General features: G+C 40.6%; 1 protein-coding gene and 1 long non-coding RNA gene across 2 annotated transcripts in view; one reads left to right on the forward strand and one right to left on the reverse strand.

Annotated features, from left to right (window-relative positions):
- LOC124274593 (hexokinase-4-like) overlaps window positions 1-19,833 on the forward strand; it is a 45,554-nt gene extending 25,721 nt beyond the window's left edge. The window contains 10 exon segments of the mRNA XM_046709958.1: window positions 8,780-8,942; window positions 10,337-10,476; window positions 11,682-11,804; window positions 11,806-11,898; window positions 12,511-12,610; window positions 15,427-15,619; window positions 16,645-16,800; window positions 17,745-17,884; window positions 18,390-18,523; window positions 18,947-19,833. Of these exon segments, the coding sequence (XP_046565914.1) occupies window positions 8,780-8,942; window positions 10,337-10,476; window positions 11,682-11,804; window positions 11,806-11,898; window positions 12,511-12,610; window positions 15,427-15,619; window positions 16,645-16,800; window positions 17,745-17,884; window positions 18,390-18,523; window positions 18,947-19,078 (1,374 nt within the window). The 3' untranslated portion in view covers window positions 19,079-19,833.
- LOC124274598 overlaps window positions 1-21,061 on the reverse strand; it is a 28,041-nt gene that overhangs the window by 2,124 nt on the left and 4,856 nt on the right. The window contains exon 2 of the long non-coding RNA XR_006897984.1: window positions 9,253-9,268. This is a non-coding gene — a long non-coding RNA (uncharacterized LOC124274598). The remainder of the gene's footprint in view (window positions 1-9,252; window positions 9,269-21,061) is intronic.

Raw genomic sequence — 21,061 nt, forward strand, 5'->3', positions numbered from 1 at the left:
GAGTGTGTATTTCTGGTGTCCAGGTGTGCATTTCTGGTGTCCGGAGTGTGTGTTTCTGGTGTCCAAAGTGTGTATTTCTGGTGTCCAAAGTGTGTATTTCTGGTGTCCAAAGTGTGTATTTCTGGTGTCCCGTGCCATGATATTGCTGGGATATTGTTAACAGCAGCGTAAAACTAAACTCACTCACCTAAAGTGTTTTTGTGTTTTGGGACTAAGGGGCAGATATTTGTGTTGTTGAGTCATTATTCTATCTAGTTATTGGTAATAGGTAATCATGGTAATTTAGTTTCTTTAAACTCATGATCTGTTGAACTACAGCTAATGGAACAGCTGTTAATTCTGTTGATGGAAGCATTAGCTGCATGTTGTCCATTAAGTGTGTATGTAAATACTGGCAGTATCGATGTTCTGTTGGAAAAGTTTTTTTAAAGAGATATTCGTGGAGTTAATGGTATTGCATACGTCATCTATTGTTGGTGGAGGCTGAGGAGATGTTTATACCTCATCGGGTGTTAGTGGTATATATACTGCTTAGTGCTTGATGTGGTATCAGGGGTGGAAATAACCCATTGCCTGACCTCCGAGTCCAGTGTTTTTTTCTGTCAGGCAAGCAAATTTGTATATCACACTGTACCGGTGTCCAGTTGACTTTCCAATGTTAATTATGTTGTTTATTTAAAAAATCAGCAAGAAAACGGTTGGTATAGTGGGGAAATTATCAGGGCAAGTGACTTTAAATGAGCCACTGTACCGGAGTACACTATCAATTTTAAAGTTATTTCCACCCCTGGGTATGTATGTGACCTAAACAGACCTCGTACATGTGCCGGTTGGCAATCCCTAGTTTCACAGTGTGCTGGAATACCACTCAACCATTCCGGATTTGAATACCTCTGTAGTAACCTATGCCAGTTGGAATAGATCCCCCACAACCCATGCCAGTTGGAATAGATCCCCCACAACCCATGCCAATTGGAATAGATCCCCCACAACCCATGCCAGTTGGAATAGATCCCCACAACCCATGCCAGTTGGAATAGATCCCCACAACCCATGCCAGTTGGAATAGATCCCCACAACCCCATGCCAGTTGGAATAGATCCCCACAACCCATGCCAGTTGGAATAGATCCCCCACAACCCATGCCAGTTGGAATAGATCCCCCACAACCCATGCCAGTTGGAATAGATCCCCCACAACCCATGATAGATCCCCCCATGCCAGTTGGAATAGATCCCACAACCCATGCCAGTTGGAATAGATCCCCACAACCCATGCCAGTTGGAATAGATCCCCGACAACCCATGCCAGTTGAATAGATAGACCCATGCCACACCCATGCCAGTTGGAATAGATCCCCACAACCCATGCCACAAACCCATGCCAGTTGGAATAGATCCCCACAACCCATGCCAGTTGGAATAGATCCCCACAACCCATGCCAGTTGGAATAGATCCCCCACAACCCATGCCAGTTGGAATAGATCCCCACAACCCATGCCAGTTGGTTGGAATAGATCCCCAAACAACCCACAACCCATGCCAGTTGGAATAGATCCCCACAACCCATGCCAGTTGGAATAGATCCCCACAACCCATGCCAGTTGGAATAGATCCCCCACAAGCCATGCAGTTGGATAGATCCCCACAACCCATGCCAGTTGGAATAGATCCCCCACAAGTGACAACCCATGCCAGTTGGAATAGGTCCCCACAACCCATGCCAGTTGGAATAGGTCCCCACAACCCATGTTGATTGGAATAGGTATCCCGCAACCCATGCCAGTTGGAATAGATCCCCCACAACCCATGCCAGTTGGAATAGATCCCCACAACCCATGCCAGTTGGAATAGATCCCCCACAACCCATGCCAGTTGGAATAGATCCCCACAACCCATGCCAGTTGGAATAGATCCCCACAAGCCATGCAGTTGGATAGATCCCCACAACCCATGCCAGTTGGAATAGGTCCCCACAACCCATGCCAGTTGGAATAGGTCCCCACAACCCATGTTGATTGGAATAGGTATCCCACAACCCATGCCAGTTGGAATAGGTCCCCACAACCCATGTTGATTGGAATAGGTATCCCCCAACCCATGCCAGTTGGAACAGGTTCCCCGCACCCCAAGTTGGTTGGAATAGGTTCCCCGGAATCCATGTCATTTGTAGGAGTTCAGTGACCAATTGGATCAGGTAGTGAAAGTCGGTGACTGGGTGGATGTTGTGTAAACATACCCTGACGCTGTGGATCCAAATTCTTGCTGTGTCATGTGAACTTGCGATAATGTCAGTGTGTGTCATCGGCACATGTACATGTAAACAGTAGCCGCTGGTTGATATTTCTGACAGGCTGCGAAACAAATTCACAGTCATCATTAGTGTCCAGAGATATGTTTACATGTTAATTTCTTTCCACATATCTATAACTATCATTTACAAGGAAGAGAGTTAATTATGGATGCCAACTTCTTTCTTATGAGGAACACAATGTTTCGGGTATATCCTTACTCCTTCATCAGGTAGATAATCAATAGCCACTCAAATTTTACGATCTGATGTCCAAAATCTGATCAGGTATTTCCTAAATTCAGTATATGCACTGAATAGTTTTAATTGTCAGACACGGTTTAGATATTAGAATATCTTGAATATTTCCAAATATATTAGCTCATGATGAAATCTATTGTATTAAAGCCTAAAACCAAGGAGATGGTACTTAATGTTTCCCTGTCCTGCTTCTTCAATAAAGGAAATAAACAAAGACCTCATTAAAGAGGTGACAAGGAGATGGTACTTAATGTCCAGCATCTTCTATAAAGGGAGTTAACAAAGAACTCATTAAAGAGGTGACAAGGAGATGCTACTTAATGTCCGGGATCTTCAATAAAGGGAGTAAACAAAGACCTCATTAAAGAGGTGACAAGGAGACGCTACTTAATGTCCGGGATCTTCAATAAAGGGAGTTAACAAAGACCTCATTAAAGAGGTGACAAGGAGACGCTACTTAATGTCCGGGATCTTAAATAAAGGGAGTTAACAAAGACCTCATTAAAGAGGTGACATGGAGATGCTACTTAATGTCCAGCATCTTCAATAAAGGGAGTTAACAAAGACCTCATTAAAGAGGTGACATGGAGACGCTACTTAATGTCCGGCATCTTCAATAAAGGGAGTTAACAAAGACCTCATTAAAGAGGTGACAAGGAGACGCTACTTATTGTCCTTTAATAAAGGGATTAAACAAAGACCACATTAAAGAGGTGACAAGGAGACGCTACTTATTGTCCAGCATCTTCAATAAAGGGAGTAAACAAAGACCTCATTAAAGAGGTGACAAGGAGACGCTATATTAATGTCCGGCATCTTCAATAAAGGGAGTTAACAAAGACCTCATTAAAGAGGTGACAAGGAGACGCTACTTAATGTCCAGCATCTTCAATAAAGGGAGTTAACAAAGACCTCATTAAAGAGGTGACAAGGAGATGCTACTTAATGTCCAGCATCTTCAATAAAGGGAGTAAACAAAGACCTCATTAAGAGGTGACAAGGAGACGCTACTTAATGTCCGGGATCTTCAATAAAGGGAGTTAACAAAGACCTCATACAAGAGGTGACAAGGAGATGCTACTTAATGTCCTTCAATAAAGGGAGTAAACAAAGACCTCATTAAAGAGGTGACAAGGAGACGCTACTTAATGTCTGGCATCTTCAATAAAGGGAGCAAACAAAGACCTCATTAAAGAGGTGACAAGGAGATGCTACTTAATGTCTGCCATCTTCAATAAAGGGAGTTAACAAAGACCTCATTAAAGAGGTGACAAGGAGACGCTACTTAATGTCCAGCATCTTCAATAAAGGGAGTAAACAAAGACCTCATTAAAGAGGTGACAAGGAGATGCTACTTAATGTCCAGCATCTTCAATAAAGGGAGTTAACAAAGACCTCATTAAAGAGGTGACAAGGAGACGCTCTTAATTCTGGGATCTTCAATAAAGGGAGTAAACAAAGACCTCATTAAAGAGGTGACATGGAGATGCTACTTAATGTCTGGGATCTTCAATAAAGGGAGTAAACAAAGACCTCATTAAAGAGGTGACAAGGAGATGCTACTTAATGTCCAGCATCTTCAATAAAGGGAGTAAACAAAGACCTCATTAAAGAGGTGACAAGGAGACGCTACTTAATGTCCGCATCTTCAATAAAGGGAGCAAACAAAGACCTCATTAAAGAGGTGACAAGGAGACGCTACTTAATGTCCGGCATCTTCAATAAAGGGAGCAAACAAAGACCTCATTAAAGAGGTGACAAGGAGACGCTACTTAATGTCCAGCATCTTCAATAAAGGAAGTAAACAAAGACCTCATTAAAGAGGTGACAAGGAGATGCTACTTAATGTCCTCTTCAATAAAGGGAGTAAACAAAGACCTCATTAAAGAGGTGACAAGGAGACGCTACTTAATGTCCGGCATCTTCAATAAAGGGAGTAAACAAAGACCTCATTAAAGAGGTGACAAGGAGATGCTACTTAATGTCTGCCATCTTCAATAAAGGGAGTTAACAAAGACCTCATTAAAGAGGTGACAAGGAGACGCTACTTAATGTCCAGCATCTTCAATAAAGGGAAGTAAACAAAGACCTCATTAAAGAGGTGACAAGGAGACGCTACTTAATGTCCAGCATCTTCAATAAAGGGAGTAAACAAAGACCTCATTAAAGAGGTGACAAGGAGACGCTACTTAATGTCCGGGATCTTCAATAAAGGGAGTAGTCAAAGACCTCATTAAAGAGGTGACAAGGAGATGCTACTTAATGTCCAGCATCTTCAATAAAGGGAGTTAACAAAGACCTCATTAAAGAGGTGACAAGGAGACGGCACTTAATTTCTGGGATCTTCAATAAAGGGAGTAAACAAAGACCTCATTAAAGAGGTGACAAGGAGATGCTACTTAATTTCTGGGATCTTCAATAAAGGGTGTAAACAAAGACCTCATTAGAGAGGTGACAAGGAGATGCTACTTAATGTCCAGCATCTTCAATAAAGGGAGTAAACAAAGACCTCATTAAAGAGGTGACAAGGAGACGCTACTTAATGTCCGGCATCTTCAATAAAGGGAGCAAACAAAGACCTCATTAAAGAGGTGACAAGGAGACGCTACTTAATGTCCGGCATCTTCAATAAAGGGAGTAAACAAAGACCACATTAAAGAGGTGACAAGGAGATGCTACTTAATGTCCGGGATCTAAACAAAGACCTCATTAAAGAGGTGACAAGGAGATGCTACTTAATGTCTGCCATCTTCAATAAAGGGAGTAAACAAAGACCTCATTAAAGAGGTGACAAGGAGACGCTACTTAATGTCCGGGATCTTCAATAAAGGGAGTAAACAAAGACCTCATTAAAGAGGTGACAAGGAAGACGCTACTTAATGTCCGGGATCTTTAATAAAGGGAGTAAACAAAGACCTCATTAAAGAGGTGACAAGGAGACGCTAATTAATGTCCGGGATCTTCAATAAAGGGAGTAAACAAAGACCTCATTAAAGAGGTGACAAGGAGACGCTAATTAATGTCCGGGATCTTCAATAAGGGAGTAAACAAAGACCTCATTAAAGAGGTGACATGTATGCTGCTACAATAGTGAACAATGCGTTCAACCCAGTTTCACCCTGCTGGATTAATACAAACAGACATCCACCCTTGTTCATATACACTGCTACAGAAGTAGACACTGCAATAAACCCAGATACACCTCGTCCTTGCTTTACTTTTACACATTTCATTGTAGGTTAAGAACATGAACTTGTTCACTTCTCACAGGTTTGATTCTGTATTGAAATGTTGTTTTGAATATCTGAAATATCTTGCTTAGTCATGATGAGACCAGGGGGGTTTGTACGACTCTTCATGTGTTTATCAGCTGACTAGGTACATTTGATGCGGCGTGGGCGACTTGTGAATGAACATGGCCTTACTAGCCAAGTGTGTACACGGACCACGTCACTGGGGATACTGTCACAGTTTTTATCTCCCACTTGTAGGCTACTTCAACATATTTACCTATTTGAACTCGTATCTTACGACTGCATTGTCATGTTGTTTTGTTATTTTCCTACAACAGAAATGTTATCAGACTCTCCGATTGTTTAATATTATAGAAGATATAGATCTGTTTTCTTGGTCAATCCATGTCCTTCAGGGACAACAATTTTCTAAACATGTTATAAGTCTCACTTGTTTAGTGTCAACTGAAATATATATGTAGTTTTTGTCAATCCTAGTTGTCCATGGAATCAGAATTTGCTGTGAAAAGTTGTGTCCCTTGACTGTGCCAGAATCCTATGATTATGGTTGTGAAATCCTGTATTTGCACTTATTATGATCCTAAGGTGATAGATTTTACCTGGATTGTCTACCACAATAAATTGACATGTCAAAATATGATAACTGAAACATCGTTCGAATTAGCATTCAAACCAACTTAATCATTATTGTAGTACTCACTAGAGAACTGCAGTTTAAAAAAAAAATATATATATTCTTTCTCTTGGTTTGTTAAAATTTTAAAGGGGCAGTGGTGTAGCCTAATGGTTAATGCATTTGCTCATCATGCCGAAGACCCGAGTTTGATTCCCCACATGAGCACAATATGTGAAGCCCATTTCTGGTGTCCCCTGCTGTGATATTGCTGGAATATTGCTAAAAGTGGCATAAAACTAAACTCACTCACTCATTCACTAAAATTTTAGCTCCAAATGTAATTCTGAGAGTTTAGAAATATTAAATATCATTTAATGAAATTTATTTATTTGTTTCTAGTCAATAAGGCACAGTAGCTCTCTCTGTATGTGAGTTACTCAGGTATGGTGTCTTCTGACCTCTGACCTCTGATAACACTGTAAAGTTGGGCCGAAGGAAGGAAGGTGAAGGGATGGTAGTACCAGGTAGTAACAATAACAGGATGCTCTACTCTTCTTGCAGACGTACTGGGTCAAAGGTCATGACGACACTGCGACATGTGTGATGCCCACAAGAATGTTATTTGTGTTTGATGTAGGGTGCGTTAACTCAGTGAGTGTTTGAATTACCCAGGTAAAACTCACTTGATTCAGTTTGCCGGGAAACGTCTGAAAATGCCAGTTGAAAGTATTGGAGAGAAGGTTACTTATGAAGGAATGCTAGTAAACAAAAAGGTAGTGTGTGTTTGGGATGGGATTTAGGTTTCCATTACCGTGCCATTAATCAGAATTCCTATATGAAAACAGTTTCATAACCTAACTTTACCACATGCTCATATTTCAGTTTAGTGTCTGTCAACAGACTAAAAAAATTAAGCTCATCTGACCTTAAGTTAAAATACATGTGCCATGTCTATGGAAGTTTTAAATAAATATTTCCTAAAAGCCATGGCAAGTCTAGAAACTTAACCAAGTCAAGTTTTATTGATTCCACACAGCAGAGAAGGGAGAGGTTGTTTTGATATCAATCTCAGTTGTTCCAAAGACATGTTTTCATGGTCTCTTAGTCTAGTCAACATGCTCTGATTAAAAGTGTGAATAGGCCTATCCTTCTCTCACTCTCTGTCAAGGCGCTGCTGTCGGTAAGAATGGGCTTTGAAGGTTCTGTACAGCGAAACCATGGCAGTGTGGCAGTGTAACTGCCTAGACTGTTATACATAATAAAATTAAAATATTTTCTCTCATCACTATATGGCTGAAATACTGCCAATGTGACGATAAATATAAACTCACTCACTAATAAAGCAATGTTATATCAGTTTTAGTTCCTGTTTAGGATGTTATAAATGATTCATTTGTCAAATCAATGTCACTAAAGTTATGTCTATTCCACAGAATTCCAAGTGAAATTTGCAGTAGTGTATTTTGTTTGATATGTTGTATAATCCCGTAACCATGGTAACAGGTATTACCATAAGTATAAATAACACAACAATAATTCTACCACATAAATTCAAATTTCTGGGTAAAGCTGTAATGTTGTAAGTATACATATATTGTGAGAGCCCCTCCAGGATCTGTTCGAAGAAAAACGTGTGAGAGCAGGATATTAGGGAGGGGTCTAGGATATATGCCAGTCATCCCTAGTCCGGGACGTGCACAAATACAGCTCAGGTTCAGGAATAGGCAAATATAGATCCCAGTGGACATATAAGTAGGCTTTCACCATGTGGGGATTTGTATTGATGTGACAGATTAACCTAGGTTGTTGTTCATGATGTTTCTAGGATCTTTCTCTGAGGTTTGAGTTTTACAAATGAGTTTGAGAAAAATTGTGATGGTTGAGATAGTCTGCTATAGTATTTTCTATCTAGGATATAGAATTATTTATTTTTATTTTTTTAACGGACTATGTCAGCAGTTTCTTTGTTTTCATCTTTGGTATCATTCATGGGAAAGGTGATTTTAATATTGCCATTGAAATTTTTTGATGTTTCAAAGTTGATTTCTTACATTTATGTAGTGTGTTCTGTTAAATTGTAGAATGGTGTGATTTTGATAGTTTATTCATAAGTAAAATAGCACAATCCTTACAACAGGGCTAGCTGAATTTCCGTCACTGTATCAGAGATTTGTAATGTGTATTTACTCTTGGTATGTAGAGACGTTCCCTATCATCAGATTTGTATACATGAGGATGATGTTCTAGGACGATGATGTTCCTACGTACACCTGCTGCTGCTGCTGCTGCTGCTGCTGCTGCTACTGTTTGATGATGCTGTCTGTCATCAGTCCCTTCAGTGTGTGTGTTGTGTTGCAGGTTGAGGCTATTGTCCGACCACTGATCCTAAAAGATGAAGACTACCAGACAGTCATGGAAAAAATGTTGGATAACTTCAACCAAGGTCTGGGCAAGGATACCCAAGATAACGCAAGGGTCAAGATGTTCCAGACCTACGTTAGATCTGTGCCCGACGGAACAGGTCAGTTGAACTGTGCATGATAGAGCAAGACATATTTTAAAAAATCTGTTTGCCATTGTTTTACATGATGGCGAAATGTACGTTCAGTACACATAATTGTAGAATGTGGTTGCAGAAAAAATATATGTTGCATCCTGAGTGACTTTAAATAATAATAGGGGTGGTGGGGTAGCCTAGTGGTTAAAGCGTTCGCTCGTCACGCCGAAGACCCGGGTTTGAATCCCCACATGGGCACAATGTGTGAAGCCCATTTCTGGTGTCCCCCGCCGTGATATTGGTGGAATATTGCTTGCTAAAAGCAGCGTAAAACCATACTCACTCACTCACTTTAAATAATAATAGGGGCGGTGGGGTAGAATAGCTGTTAAAGTGTTTGTTCGTCATACCAAGACCCGGGTTCAATTCCCCACATGGATACAATGTGTGAAGCCCATTTTTTGTTGTCCCCTGCCGTGATATTGTTGGAAAATTGCTAAAAGCAATAAAACTCAATCTCTCACTAGAATATTCCCTCTACAAACTTCTTGACATAAACGATAAAGTTATTGTTATAAACATAATTACATTAAACGTAATTATTAAAACTTCCAGTACAGCACATTACACTACTAATTTGAAATGAAAATGTTTACTGTGTCATTGTCCATCATTACATTGGCAATCTTGATAAATGTAAACATTTATATGGTTGTGAATTAATCATCTTTATATCGATAGGTGTAAATTTGCAAGTTCTTTGCTAAATTGATATCATATTGAAACATCGCAATCTAAAATGTCTTGTTGCTGTTTCTTTTTTATGCATCTACTGACCAAAATTTATCACACGAAAATTGGTCACCTAAACAATAAGTAAAGTTTGTTTGTTAGTTTACGCCACATTCAATATTGATTTTCGTTGTCCTTTAAAACAGATTGAATGAGGTCAATAAAGAACCTTTTAAATGAGGTTGACACCGCTTCTTGGGATCCATAAAATCAGATATAGACCTTGTGTAAAATCTATCATTGTTGTCCGCTGCCATGTAGCTGGAATATTACTGAGTGTTGAGTTAAACAAACCAACTATATTTTTCCTTATCCTGACTCATGCTCTTTTGCTTGTCTTCTTCTTCTTGCGAACATAGTGGAACACTTGTATCTCCCTAATTGAAGCTCCCTTCAATGTAAAATCACTAATTAGTACTCACCAAGAGTTGCTTCCCTTTCCGAAATGCGCAGGAATGGAGGCGCCACCTCTTCCCACATGCTTCACTCTCTCCTGTTTAACAAGCAGGGAAATCCAAAGTGTTATGTGGGGAGGATGGGAGGGCTTACCTCATGAGTCAGGATAAGTATAAAATATCAATTTTATTCAGAAAAGTACATAATTGTTGTATAACCTTGTGCTACAGAGGAGGGAGAGTTCCTGGCACTGGACCTTGGAGGCACCAACTTCAGGGTGCTGCTTATCTCACTGAAGGGACAGGAGGTGAACATGGAGAGCAAGATCTACCTGATCCCCCAACAGATCATGCTGGGGACGGGCACACAGGTGCGTAGATCTTACTCCCTGAATATATACTGAGAGAAACAAATAAAGGATCACAGGAAAATTCAAGCGGTGCCTTTAGTATTTTCCAGTTTTCATCATCAGCTTCGAATAGCGCTGTGGTTATGAAAACTGGAAAATAATGTAGGAATGCTTGAATTTTCCTGTGATCCTGGATTTGTTTCTCTCAGTTTATGTAATTTTGATAATAACAAATAAACCCATTTAAATTTAAAAGGGGTCCCAGTGAGATAGGAGATTCAGAACCTGTGAAAATCTAGACTTACTTCATTTAGAGCTTTAGCATTTCCGGGAGGCTAGGCAGAAGGAAAAATTATATGGTTCAGGGGCTGTGAGACAGAATAATGGGTAGACTGCTTTGGTCATATTGCAAATGTGTTATTATGAAGATGTTCAGCCCAAGGGATATAAAACACTACTTCAGAATATATTGGGGTAAATTGTATAGAAGCTTCTTACTCTGAACAAACTTTTACCAACAACCTCAAAATACCTTCTCTATCTGTGGAGTATGGGCTCTTAGCTTTATTTTTCTGCAACTGATCTATGAGTTTCCAAGGTTCATCCAGCTGTTGTGATTTCAAGTTACTCTGAAGCACTGCATGTATATTTGTTACAATATTTAGTGTCCCTTGTATCTAATATAAATATTTAAGTTCCTTAGTTGACCCATGATCTGGTGATTGCAAATCTTGATCCTTGGACCCTTAAATTTACATGCCTTTGAATCCAAAACCCCTTAAGTCTGTAGAAGCTGCATTGTGGTCCGGACAAGGAGCCCCAATTGTTGATGAATAACATAATTGACAATATAGTATAGAGGACCTGGCAGTGTCTACTAACTGTTCTCATCTCGTATTACCCAGCCACAAAAGCTGAGATATTACTGAGATATTGGTAATATTCAAAGCAGATTATTATTCAGCTGACTCACTCAGAGCTAGTGGTCACATGATCCATAGGAATCCATATCTCTCCGAAGAAGCGCTGCATGTTAATATGCCTTTATCATCCCTCAAACCACTGTATTTTGATATATACTGTGTCATTCCCCAGAGCACTATATGTTGATATGCCTTTATCATCCCAGGAAGCACTGTATGTTAACATACCTTATATCATCCCCCGAAGCACTTTATGTAATTCTTACTTTTGATCACCCCTGTATGTTTTACCCTCTGTTTCAGCTGTTTGACCATATAGCTGACTGCATCTTCAAGTTCATGAAGGAGCACCAGCTCCTGAACAAGATCCTCCCCCTAGGCTTTACCTTCTCCTTCCCCTGCCGCCAGGTGGGCCTGGCCCACGCCCATCCTCACCACCTGGACCAAGGGCTTCAAGTGTGAGGGGGTGGAGGGCAATGATATAGTCCAGCTGCTCCATGAAGCAATCAAACGACGTGGGGTATGTCTCTTTGTCCATAGCTGCTTACTTTCATAAATTACAATTAGTATTTTGTTAAATCTTCCAAAGACAGACTATCTGAATCGAATCATCTTTAGTAAAATATAATGGTATAATGGTCTGTGGGGGCATCCATGTAAACCTTGACACAGTATCTTATTGGGTTGGCACTGTTAAACATGCAGTCACACACACATAAGCATGCAAATCACTGTGACAGTGCAGAATGTTGAAAATGATTTAATCTCACCTCACCTCACCTGGGTTAGAATTGGTCTTCAGAAACCCATGCTTGTCGTAAGGATTGGGTGGTCAGGCTCGCTGACTTTGTTGACACATGTCATCATATCCAATATGCTCATACTGTTAATCACTGGATTGTCTGGTCCAGATTCGATTATTTACAGACTGCCGCCATATAGCTGCTGGACTGCTGATTGCGGCGTTAAAAAATAAACAATAAATCAATAAATATATCACCACCTCACCTCACCTCACCTCACCTCACCTCCTCACAACACAGCACACCACCATGCCTCACCATGCCTCACCTTGTCTCACCTCATCATGCCTTGCCTTCCCTCACTAACAGTACCTTGTGTCGTGTTGCAGGATATAGAGGTGGAGTGCCTAGCTGTGATAAATGACACTGTGGGAGCCCTTATGTCCTGTGCCCACAGTGAGCGGTCATGTGCAATTGGTCTCATTCTTGGTGAGTTGTTCTAGCAGGATATACTCTCTCCTGGGAGTTGTTTTTATTGAAATTTCAGAGATATGTTGCCTATTTCTTCTGTAAGTCTTGACATAATTATGAAATATGTGGAACAGATGAATTTCAAAGGTGTTTCATGCATATCCCATAATTTGAGTTTGTTAGGTGTCGTGTATCAATAAGTGAGTGAGTTTTTCACCGCACTCAGCAATATTCCAGCTGTATGGCGGTGGTCTGTAAATAATCAAGTCTGGACCAGACAATCCAGTGATCAACAGCATGAGCATCGATCTACGCAATTGGGAGACGATGACAATACGTTGACCAAGTCAGCGAGCCTGACCACCCAATCCCATTAGTCACCTCTTATGACAAGCATAGGTTACTGAAAATCAATTCTAGCACAGATTTTCTCAATATCAATATCAACAAGTGAGTGTAACTATGGCATGTCCTGATGGTAAGTCCCCAACAGATTGAAGTGTGCTGTTCTGAAATTATTCCATTCTTTTTGAGGACGCAATGTCTCATCAGTTTTCCATATCTAGGAACATGCTTCTTATCATTATTGAATTCATGAAACAATTTACCAGAGCTGAAGGCAATAGACAAAAAGTGAAGTTCAAGTTTGTTGGATTAGGGTATTTAACATAACAACCAAATGCAGAGTATAGCCTCTAGACATTTCAAATCCACAAGGTTCACAGATAATATGGTTAGAGCGTCCGCCCGGAGAGTGGAAGGTCGCAGGTTCGATCCCTGACCGCGTCATACCAAAAGACGTTAAAATATAGTACTTGTTGGTCCCTGTCTGGCGCTCGGCATTAATGGATACAAGGACTGGTCGGCTCGGAGTCAGTATAATGTGTCTGAGTGGGGTATTCATGCGTCACTGCGGCGTGGTATCTCAGTAGACTAGCACCATAAAACCAGCTTAAGTCTGGGCTAGTACAAGCAGACGCACATACACACGCATGCACGTCGTCATATGAGCGAAATATTCTCAAGCACGACGTTAAACCCAATTTCACCTCACAGATAATAATGATAAAAATAGCAAGGCTGTAAATATCATGCATTTTGCAGATCAAATTTGTTGTGCCAGATGAAGTTAACAATAGCAATTATTCTATTTCAGTCTACCAAAACTAACTCCGCATTTAAATCCTGTAAATAAAAATGTGGTGTTTTATCATACATGCTTTGTAAAATGGAAATATTGCTTTTTTAGCTTATCTTTCATGTCAAAATAATCGATTATGACAGCATGAGACTCCAGTCTAATAATCAATTACCATTAATTCAACTTTTTGGTTCTTTTTGTGATTGTATGGAAAAATTGTAAACATATGTTTTGAATTGATTCATTGCTGGTAGAGTTGAAAACATTACTGGACTGTGACTTAGTAAGGATGTATTGATCGCCTTCAGCTGTGCCCTTGTAGGATGTATGTAAACAGCTCTGTGACTTCAGTGTACAATATTTCTGATTAAGTGTGGGTGTTAGTGTCGCAGATGGTCAATGTGTGCGGTATTGCAGAGGTGGTAGATATTGCTGATATCATCACAATCAGGTGATAATAGTGATGCACTCACTGTCTGTGTTACTGATTAAAACTGAAGGTGATATATTGTTTGTGTGTGGTCAATACATAGATTACTTTCATTATCTTGGTCTGCTATCTTTATGCTTACAATTTAGAGCGGAAGGTCACGGGTACGATCCCCAGCCCCGTCATACCAAAAGACGTTCAGGGTTCGAATACCCCATATACTTGTGTGCCATGGCACGGTAAATACAGAAATGGCACGGCTAAAAAATGTTCTCGGTGCCCTTTTGACACGCCTATTTTTTAAGAGACGTAACTCACATTTAGTCATTTAATCCCCAAAACAATTATTTTTTTCCAAATTGAATAATACCATACATATTTGAATTCTCATAAACCCATTTCTTTATTTAACAATAAATTTCAAATGATCATCATCATTGTCATTTAATCTAAAAAACATGCGGGCATACTCGATTTCAGAAAGGCACACCTAAAATATTTGTCTGGTGCCCTATGGCACACTGACGTTAAAATATGGTAATTTTTGGTCAATGCCCAGTGCTCGGCATTAATGGGTCGCCTCGGAGTCAGTATAATGTGTCTGAGTGGGGTATTCATGCTTAACTGTGGCATGGTATCTCAGTGGGCTAGCACTATAAAACCAGCTTAAGTCTGGGCTAGTACAAGCAGCCACACATACACACGCATGCATTTGAGCGAAATATTCTTAAGTACGACGTTAAACCCCATTTCACCTCACCTAACATTTGACACTTTACACTGCACTTTTCTGGAGTAACCTGGCTGTACATGGAAACTACAGTATATTTGTTTCCTGTCAGAAAATGAGCGGTCTAGTGGATAGATTGTTTTACCAGAGATTCTTGGCCACATCATAGTGAGTGAGGTTAGCTTTATGTCGCTTTTAGCAATATTCCAGCAATATCACAGCGGGGGACACCAGAAATGGGCTTCACACATTGTACCCATGTGCAGAATCGAACCCGGGGTCTTCGGCTGACAAGCCAATGCTTTAACCACTAGGCTACCCTACCGCCTCTGGCCACATCATAAGAAATATTTACGATGGTAGTTGAATCAGTATAGTGAGTTTGTGTAGGGTATCCATCTTACACTGCAGCATGGATTCTCCCAGAGCATTGGTACTATAAAACAACACATGCTCACATTAACATGAACCTTGACTCCATTGTACCATAGTTTGTCCCCTTCAGTAGCTGAATGTATGACTGCTTATTTCAGGCACTGGCACCAATGCATGCTACATAGAGAAGCTGGAGAACTGTGGTCTGTGGGATTCTGACTACGATGATCCCAAGGAAGTAATCATCAACACGGAATGGGGTGCATTTGGTGATGACGGCGCTCTTGATTTCCTGATGACTGACTACGACCGTCTGGTGGACAAGCATTCCATCAACACTGGCAAACAGATGTATGTAGCTCTGATCTGGCTGCACACCTAGAAACTATTCACTTTAGTCTAACATACAGTATTATGAAGGATAGTGAAAAGATATGCACAGAATTCTTTTAGAGCAGTTTCCAATGCTGTCAGTGGCACAAGGGCAGATAACTCTCGAGGTACCCTGGTTATAATGCCACCGTTTGTCTAGGAGAAAATGTGGCATTATCTCCAGGGTGGCATTGTAACCAGGTAGGACAGTTAGAGGCGTTATGCAATCAACAAGGTGATTGAGCTGATGTTGCCTGTAATGAGCCTTGAATGGCTGGATAGGTGACTACTTGTCGGTGGCAGGAAGTGTCTTGTCACATGTGTTATCCTATCTGGGTTTACAAGACTACTTAAAGCATTAATGTATTTTATCACGTTAACACAACTTACTATGCCCTCTTTTATCGTCCAACGATCCTTATAGGTGACAGTTAAAATATATTCCCTCTGTTTGGAAGGACTGACCATGTCATCAGTTAATTGTATAGGCATTGGTTGCTGGGCTTCTATACACAGAGCCAATACAGGGCCCACTGAAGGTGATGTTGTTTATAAAAAAAATTCTCGAAACATTTGTAGCCCTACGAACTTTTTAAGCCCATTCTTAACACATTGGCTACGATCAAAGTTAAGAATTCTTAGGGCTACGAACGTTTTGAGAATAACCTCCCGAGTTTATACTTTGAGACATCAGTAAGTTATATACATCAAAGTTCGTCACAACAGTGTTAGACTGCATATTACAATGCAACTCCTTTGATAATTCACTACCATAACGGGGCGGTGGGGTAGCCTAATGGTTAAAGCGTTGGGTCGTCACGCCGAAGACCCGGGTTCGAATCCCCACATGGGCACAATGTGTGAAGCCCATTTCTAGTGTCCCCGCCGTGATCTTGCTGGAATATTGCTAAAAGCGGCGTAAAACCAAACTCAGTCAGTCACTACCATAACTAGTTGTGATGTAACTAGTATGCTGTCACTACTCACCTGTCCCTGTGTTCCAGCTATGAGAAGATGATCTCAGGAATGTACATGGGAGAAATAGCGCGTCTGGTTATGGAGCGTCTCCGCAAAAACGGATTAATGTTCAGAGGTCGGGGCTCAGAGGAACTCTCCACAAGGGGGCGCTTCTACACAAAATATGTATCTGAAATTGAGAGGTGAGGAAACATGTTATATGTTGTGTGGATAAGGTTGAATGAATCATTTTTATTCTGATGTTAATAAGGATAATAATAGTATTCATAGTATTGCAGACCTATCGTAGGAATTCTCACGCTTGCATCAATAGTGCCAACTTGTTTGACACTGTATTATTCTCAGTGACTTAGGTTTGGTACCTCCAAATCTGTTGACTTAAATTGGGAGAGTACCCAGGTTAAACACAACCATTTTGACTCACTGACTTGGTTGACACATCATATCACAGTTGCGTAGATCCTTGCTTCTGCTGGTGATCACTGGATTGTCTGGTCCAGACCACCTCCATATAGCTGGAATATTGCTGAGTGTGGCATTAAACAAATGTGCAGAAGGCTAAAGTATTAGGGAGTATTCTCATTCTCTGGGAGGTTTTTAGTGGGTTTGACTTGGCTGCTCTTCATGGGACATTTGCTTTCTGGGCTGCATGTAGAGGGGGCAAGGGCACTGAGCTGATAATAAGCCTAACCAGCTTGTTTGCCAAGATCATTTCCGGCATTTATTTTTATCTGTAAATAATAGGAATTATATGGTTACTTAGTTCATAGCACTACCCAATTATGTATAGTCAGAGTGCTTTCAATTTCCTGGGAAGTTCCAATCCATAATCCAGAATGTTATAGACACATCTCCTGTAGGGGTGGTCTCACAAGACAAAAACATAGTTTATTGTTTTGTAAATATTTTACTCAAATATTGTTACAACTGTCGTAGTTTTGTAAATATTTTACTCAAATATTGTTACAACTGTCGTAGGGATTTTAGATGGACATTTAAATGCTTATATGTACCCCAAGGAGGACTATTTTCAAAGAATCTGGAACCTCTACATGTAAGTTCGAATTTCCTGGGAAGTTCGAATCCATAATACTGAATGTTATAGACACATCTCCTGTAATTTCAGTGACGTAGATGACGGCTTCAAGAACACAAAGCAGGTGTTTGATGAGCTGAACATTGAAGAATTCACAGAGGATGACTGTCGTATAGCACAGTATGTCTGCCAGGCAGTGTCTACGAGAGCTGCATACCTTGCCTCTGCAGGTACACACGTTATCATCAGCCTAGACTTTCTGTTGGTGTTATCCTTGGGGTTTGTGGTCCAAAATAGGGCCTTGTGCTCTGTTTTTGTCATAACAATGAACTCAAATGGTTAGGTGTCGCGGTCCTGCTGGCATGTTGTTCCACACTAATTATGTCCATTATGTTATTACATGGCAGGTGTACTACTAAATACCGGGGTGGAGGGGTAGCCTAGTGGTTAAAGCGTTTGCTGATCATACCAAGGACCTGAGTTTGATTCCCCACATAAGCACAATGTCTGAAGCCTAATTCTGGGGTCCTCTGCCATGATATTGCTTGAATACTGCTAAAAGCGTAGTAAGACAAAATTCACTCACTCACAATAGTATTCCCTCGGTAAGCTTCTTGGCATGAACTATCTGATGGAGTGTGGAAGATCATCCATCTCACCTCACCACTAATGTCTTTGTACCTGGCAATATGGCCAGTTATCCAAGTATTTTCATCTGTTTTTGTTCTTTCACAGGTATTGCATGTCTTCTGAACAAGATGGGACGTCCTGAGGTTGTCGTGGGAGTGGATGGGTCACTCTACCGCTTCCACCCACACTTCCATGATCTTATGATGGAAAAAGTACAGAAGCTGGCTCCAGACATCAGAGTGAGTTGTCTCCCTTAGACCAGAAATTGGCTAATGTTCATACATTTCTTCGAGTGCTTCTTTCAGCAATATGGATGGTATTGCTGTTTTAGACTATGATTGTAATTCAATATTGGGATTCCTGGGGACTGGTGGCCATTCATGTTAAAGAACTCCCAGAAAAATGTGAATTACTGAAAAGTGAATAAACAAACCAAACATTTCAGCTAAGGGCTAAGTTACTGCCACTGAATATTCTATACAGAATTATATTTCCTGTTCTAGTTTTAACATATGACTTCTTTTGCAATGTCATTTGATGATTTACAAGGTGGGGTTAATGGCTAGCATTTTTCTAAAACTTTATTTACACTTAGGAATAATGATCCTAATTCAGTATCTGCTGTTTCATCACAAACAATGCACATTGTTACTGTGTTGCAGTTCAAGCTCATGCTGTCCCATGACGGTAGCGGGAAGGGTGCAGCCCTGGTTGCCGCTGTAGCTAACAGACTTCGCGATGAAAAGGCAAAACGGATCGCTGATGGCATGACAGGTGTCAAGGTGCAGGATTAATGTCATGGGAACGTAGGAATTAATTTGTTGTTCCAGACTGTGATAGCTGGAAGTGACTGCTTCTAAAGGACCATCTGTATATTCACAAAACATAGTGAGGCACCAGCTTTTCAACTGTGTTGACTTCTTCACTTGAACCAGGAAGTGACGGACTATAGCACAGTAACAGGATGCATGTGATGTCCACCATCAGCTGATGCCTGCATGGATGACCAGCACTGGGACAAGCCATCGACTCATTATCTGGGCTGTAAGAGGGTAGTTTTGTTAGAATCATTCACTGGTGATTTGTTGGCTACTCATCTGGTTTCCTAGTTTGTAGTTGCAGCACTGTGTTCCACTCTACAGTGTGTGCATGTGTAATGCTTGACCACTACAGATAGGGACGGAAAACTTGTACCAATGGGAGAACTCTGTTTGAATGGCTTGGACATGAAACTGGGATATAATATGTAGATACGGGATCATATCATGTTTATTAGTTATAAGACGGATGCTTTGACAAGAGGTGTCGCACAGGAACAACCTTTAGTGTGTACATGTCAAACAGAAGGCCTTTGTTTATGACTAAGCATTGAAATGTGTATTTTGTGCTGTAATTGGAGGTTGTATTTTGCAATGCTACTTTTGCACAGCAATGCTGTTGTGTTGCCACCGCCCCACGAGTTGGTCCATCTGTAGAAGGTCATTGAGTGCACTTGGACACTTGATGGATCTCAGAGATGCCAACCCATACGATTTTATCGTATTTGTTACGAAAAACACAACAAAAACTACGATAGCAGTAAAAATATATGATTTTTAAAGAAATACATTAAATTAAATTATTAAATAGCATACGTACCATACACAATAAATTTCGATCACATTATATTCAGTATCAAGCTATATGTGGATACGTACTACTGATTTAGTTGAGTATAACGTTAATAACAAGGTCTTAGACTATATATAATTTTTTTTATTTAATATGAAAATTCTTTGGAAAAGTTCATACTAATTTTGGCCAACATATACTAATTTTTTAATCAGTTTTTGGCCAAAATACTAATTGGTCTAAATTAGGGTTGGCGTCTCTGGGATCTCTAGACAGGTGCTTGGTGGGATGTTGTTATTGTTGGTTACTGTTACCACCAGTTGTTGTGTTTTTGTTTAGGATATACTTGCACAGCTCAGCAAATCTACTGCTTTTCCTCCTTAGAATGTTCTTCTCCAGTTGGTAGAGCATTCTTATTCACTGAATAGAGCGTTATTCCTCACTGGGTAGAGCATTCTGAATGGAGCATTCTTCCCCACTGTTGAGAGCATTCTGTCCTAAAGGCTAGAGAGTACCTTGTCAATTGTAGTGGTTCTTCCTCAGTGAACAGAGAGTTCTCACTGGTTACAGAGCTCTTCCTCACTGGGGGTTGGTGGTGGCGGGGTATCCTCGTGAATAAGGAATTCACTTGTCACGCCGAAGACCCAGGTTTGATTCCCAACATGGGCACAATGTGTGAAGCCCATTTCTGGTGTTCCCCGCTGTGATGTTGCTGGAATATTGCTAAAAGGGGCGTAAGAACTAAACTCACTCACTTCCCCACAGGGTAGAGCATTCTAAATGGTGGGTAGAACATTCTTCACTCGGTAGAGTACTGTCTCACTGTAGTGTTTACTTTCTCGCTGGATAGAGCGTTCTTCTGCAGTGGGTAGAGTAATGTGTCTCACTGGGTAGAAATTCCACTAGATCTTGTACATATCAAAAGTGTCTAGCCATTACGCATCTCATGACAGTTCCAGTCAAAATTAGCGAAGACTGGTTACCATGGCTACACATGTGGAGGGATAAGTGTGTTGAGATGAAAATGGTTGTCTATTTATGGGTGAAGTGAGTTTCAGGTGAACTGAGCAAGATGTAAGTCGAAGGACCCACTCTTTTACTTCTTCAGATCGTTTTAATGCAGACACTGGTCGAGTGTAAAATACATTCAATGGATCTGAGTTGCC

This window comes from Haliotis rubra, unplaced genomic scaffold (genome assembly GCF_003918875.1).
Source record: "Haliotis rubra isolate DU_JTF1 unplaced genomic scaffold, ASM391887v1 Scf192, whole genome shotgun sequence".
NCBI classification, from domain to species: Eukaryota; Metazoa; Mollusca; class Gastropoda; order Lepetellida; family Haliotidae; genus Haliotis; species Haliotis rubra.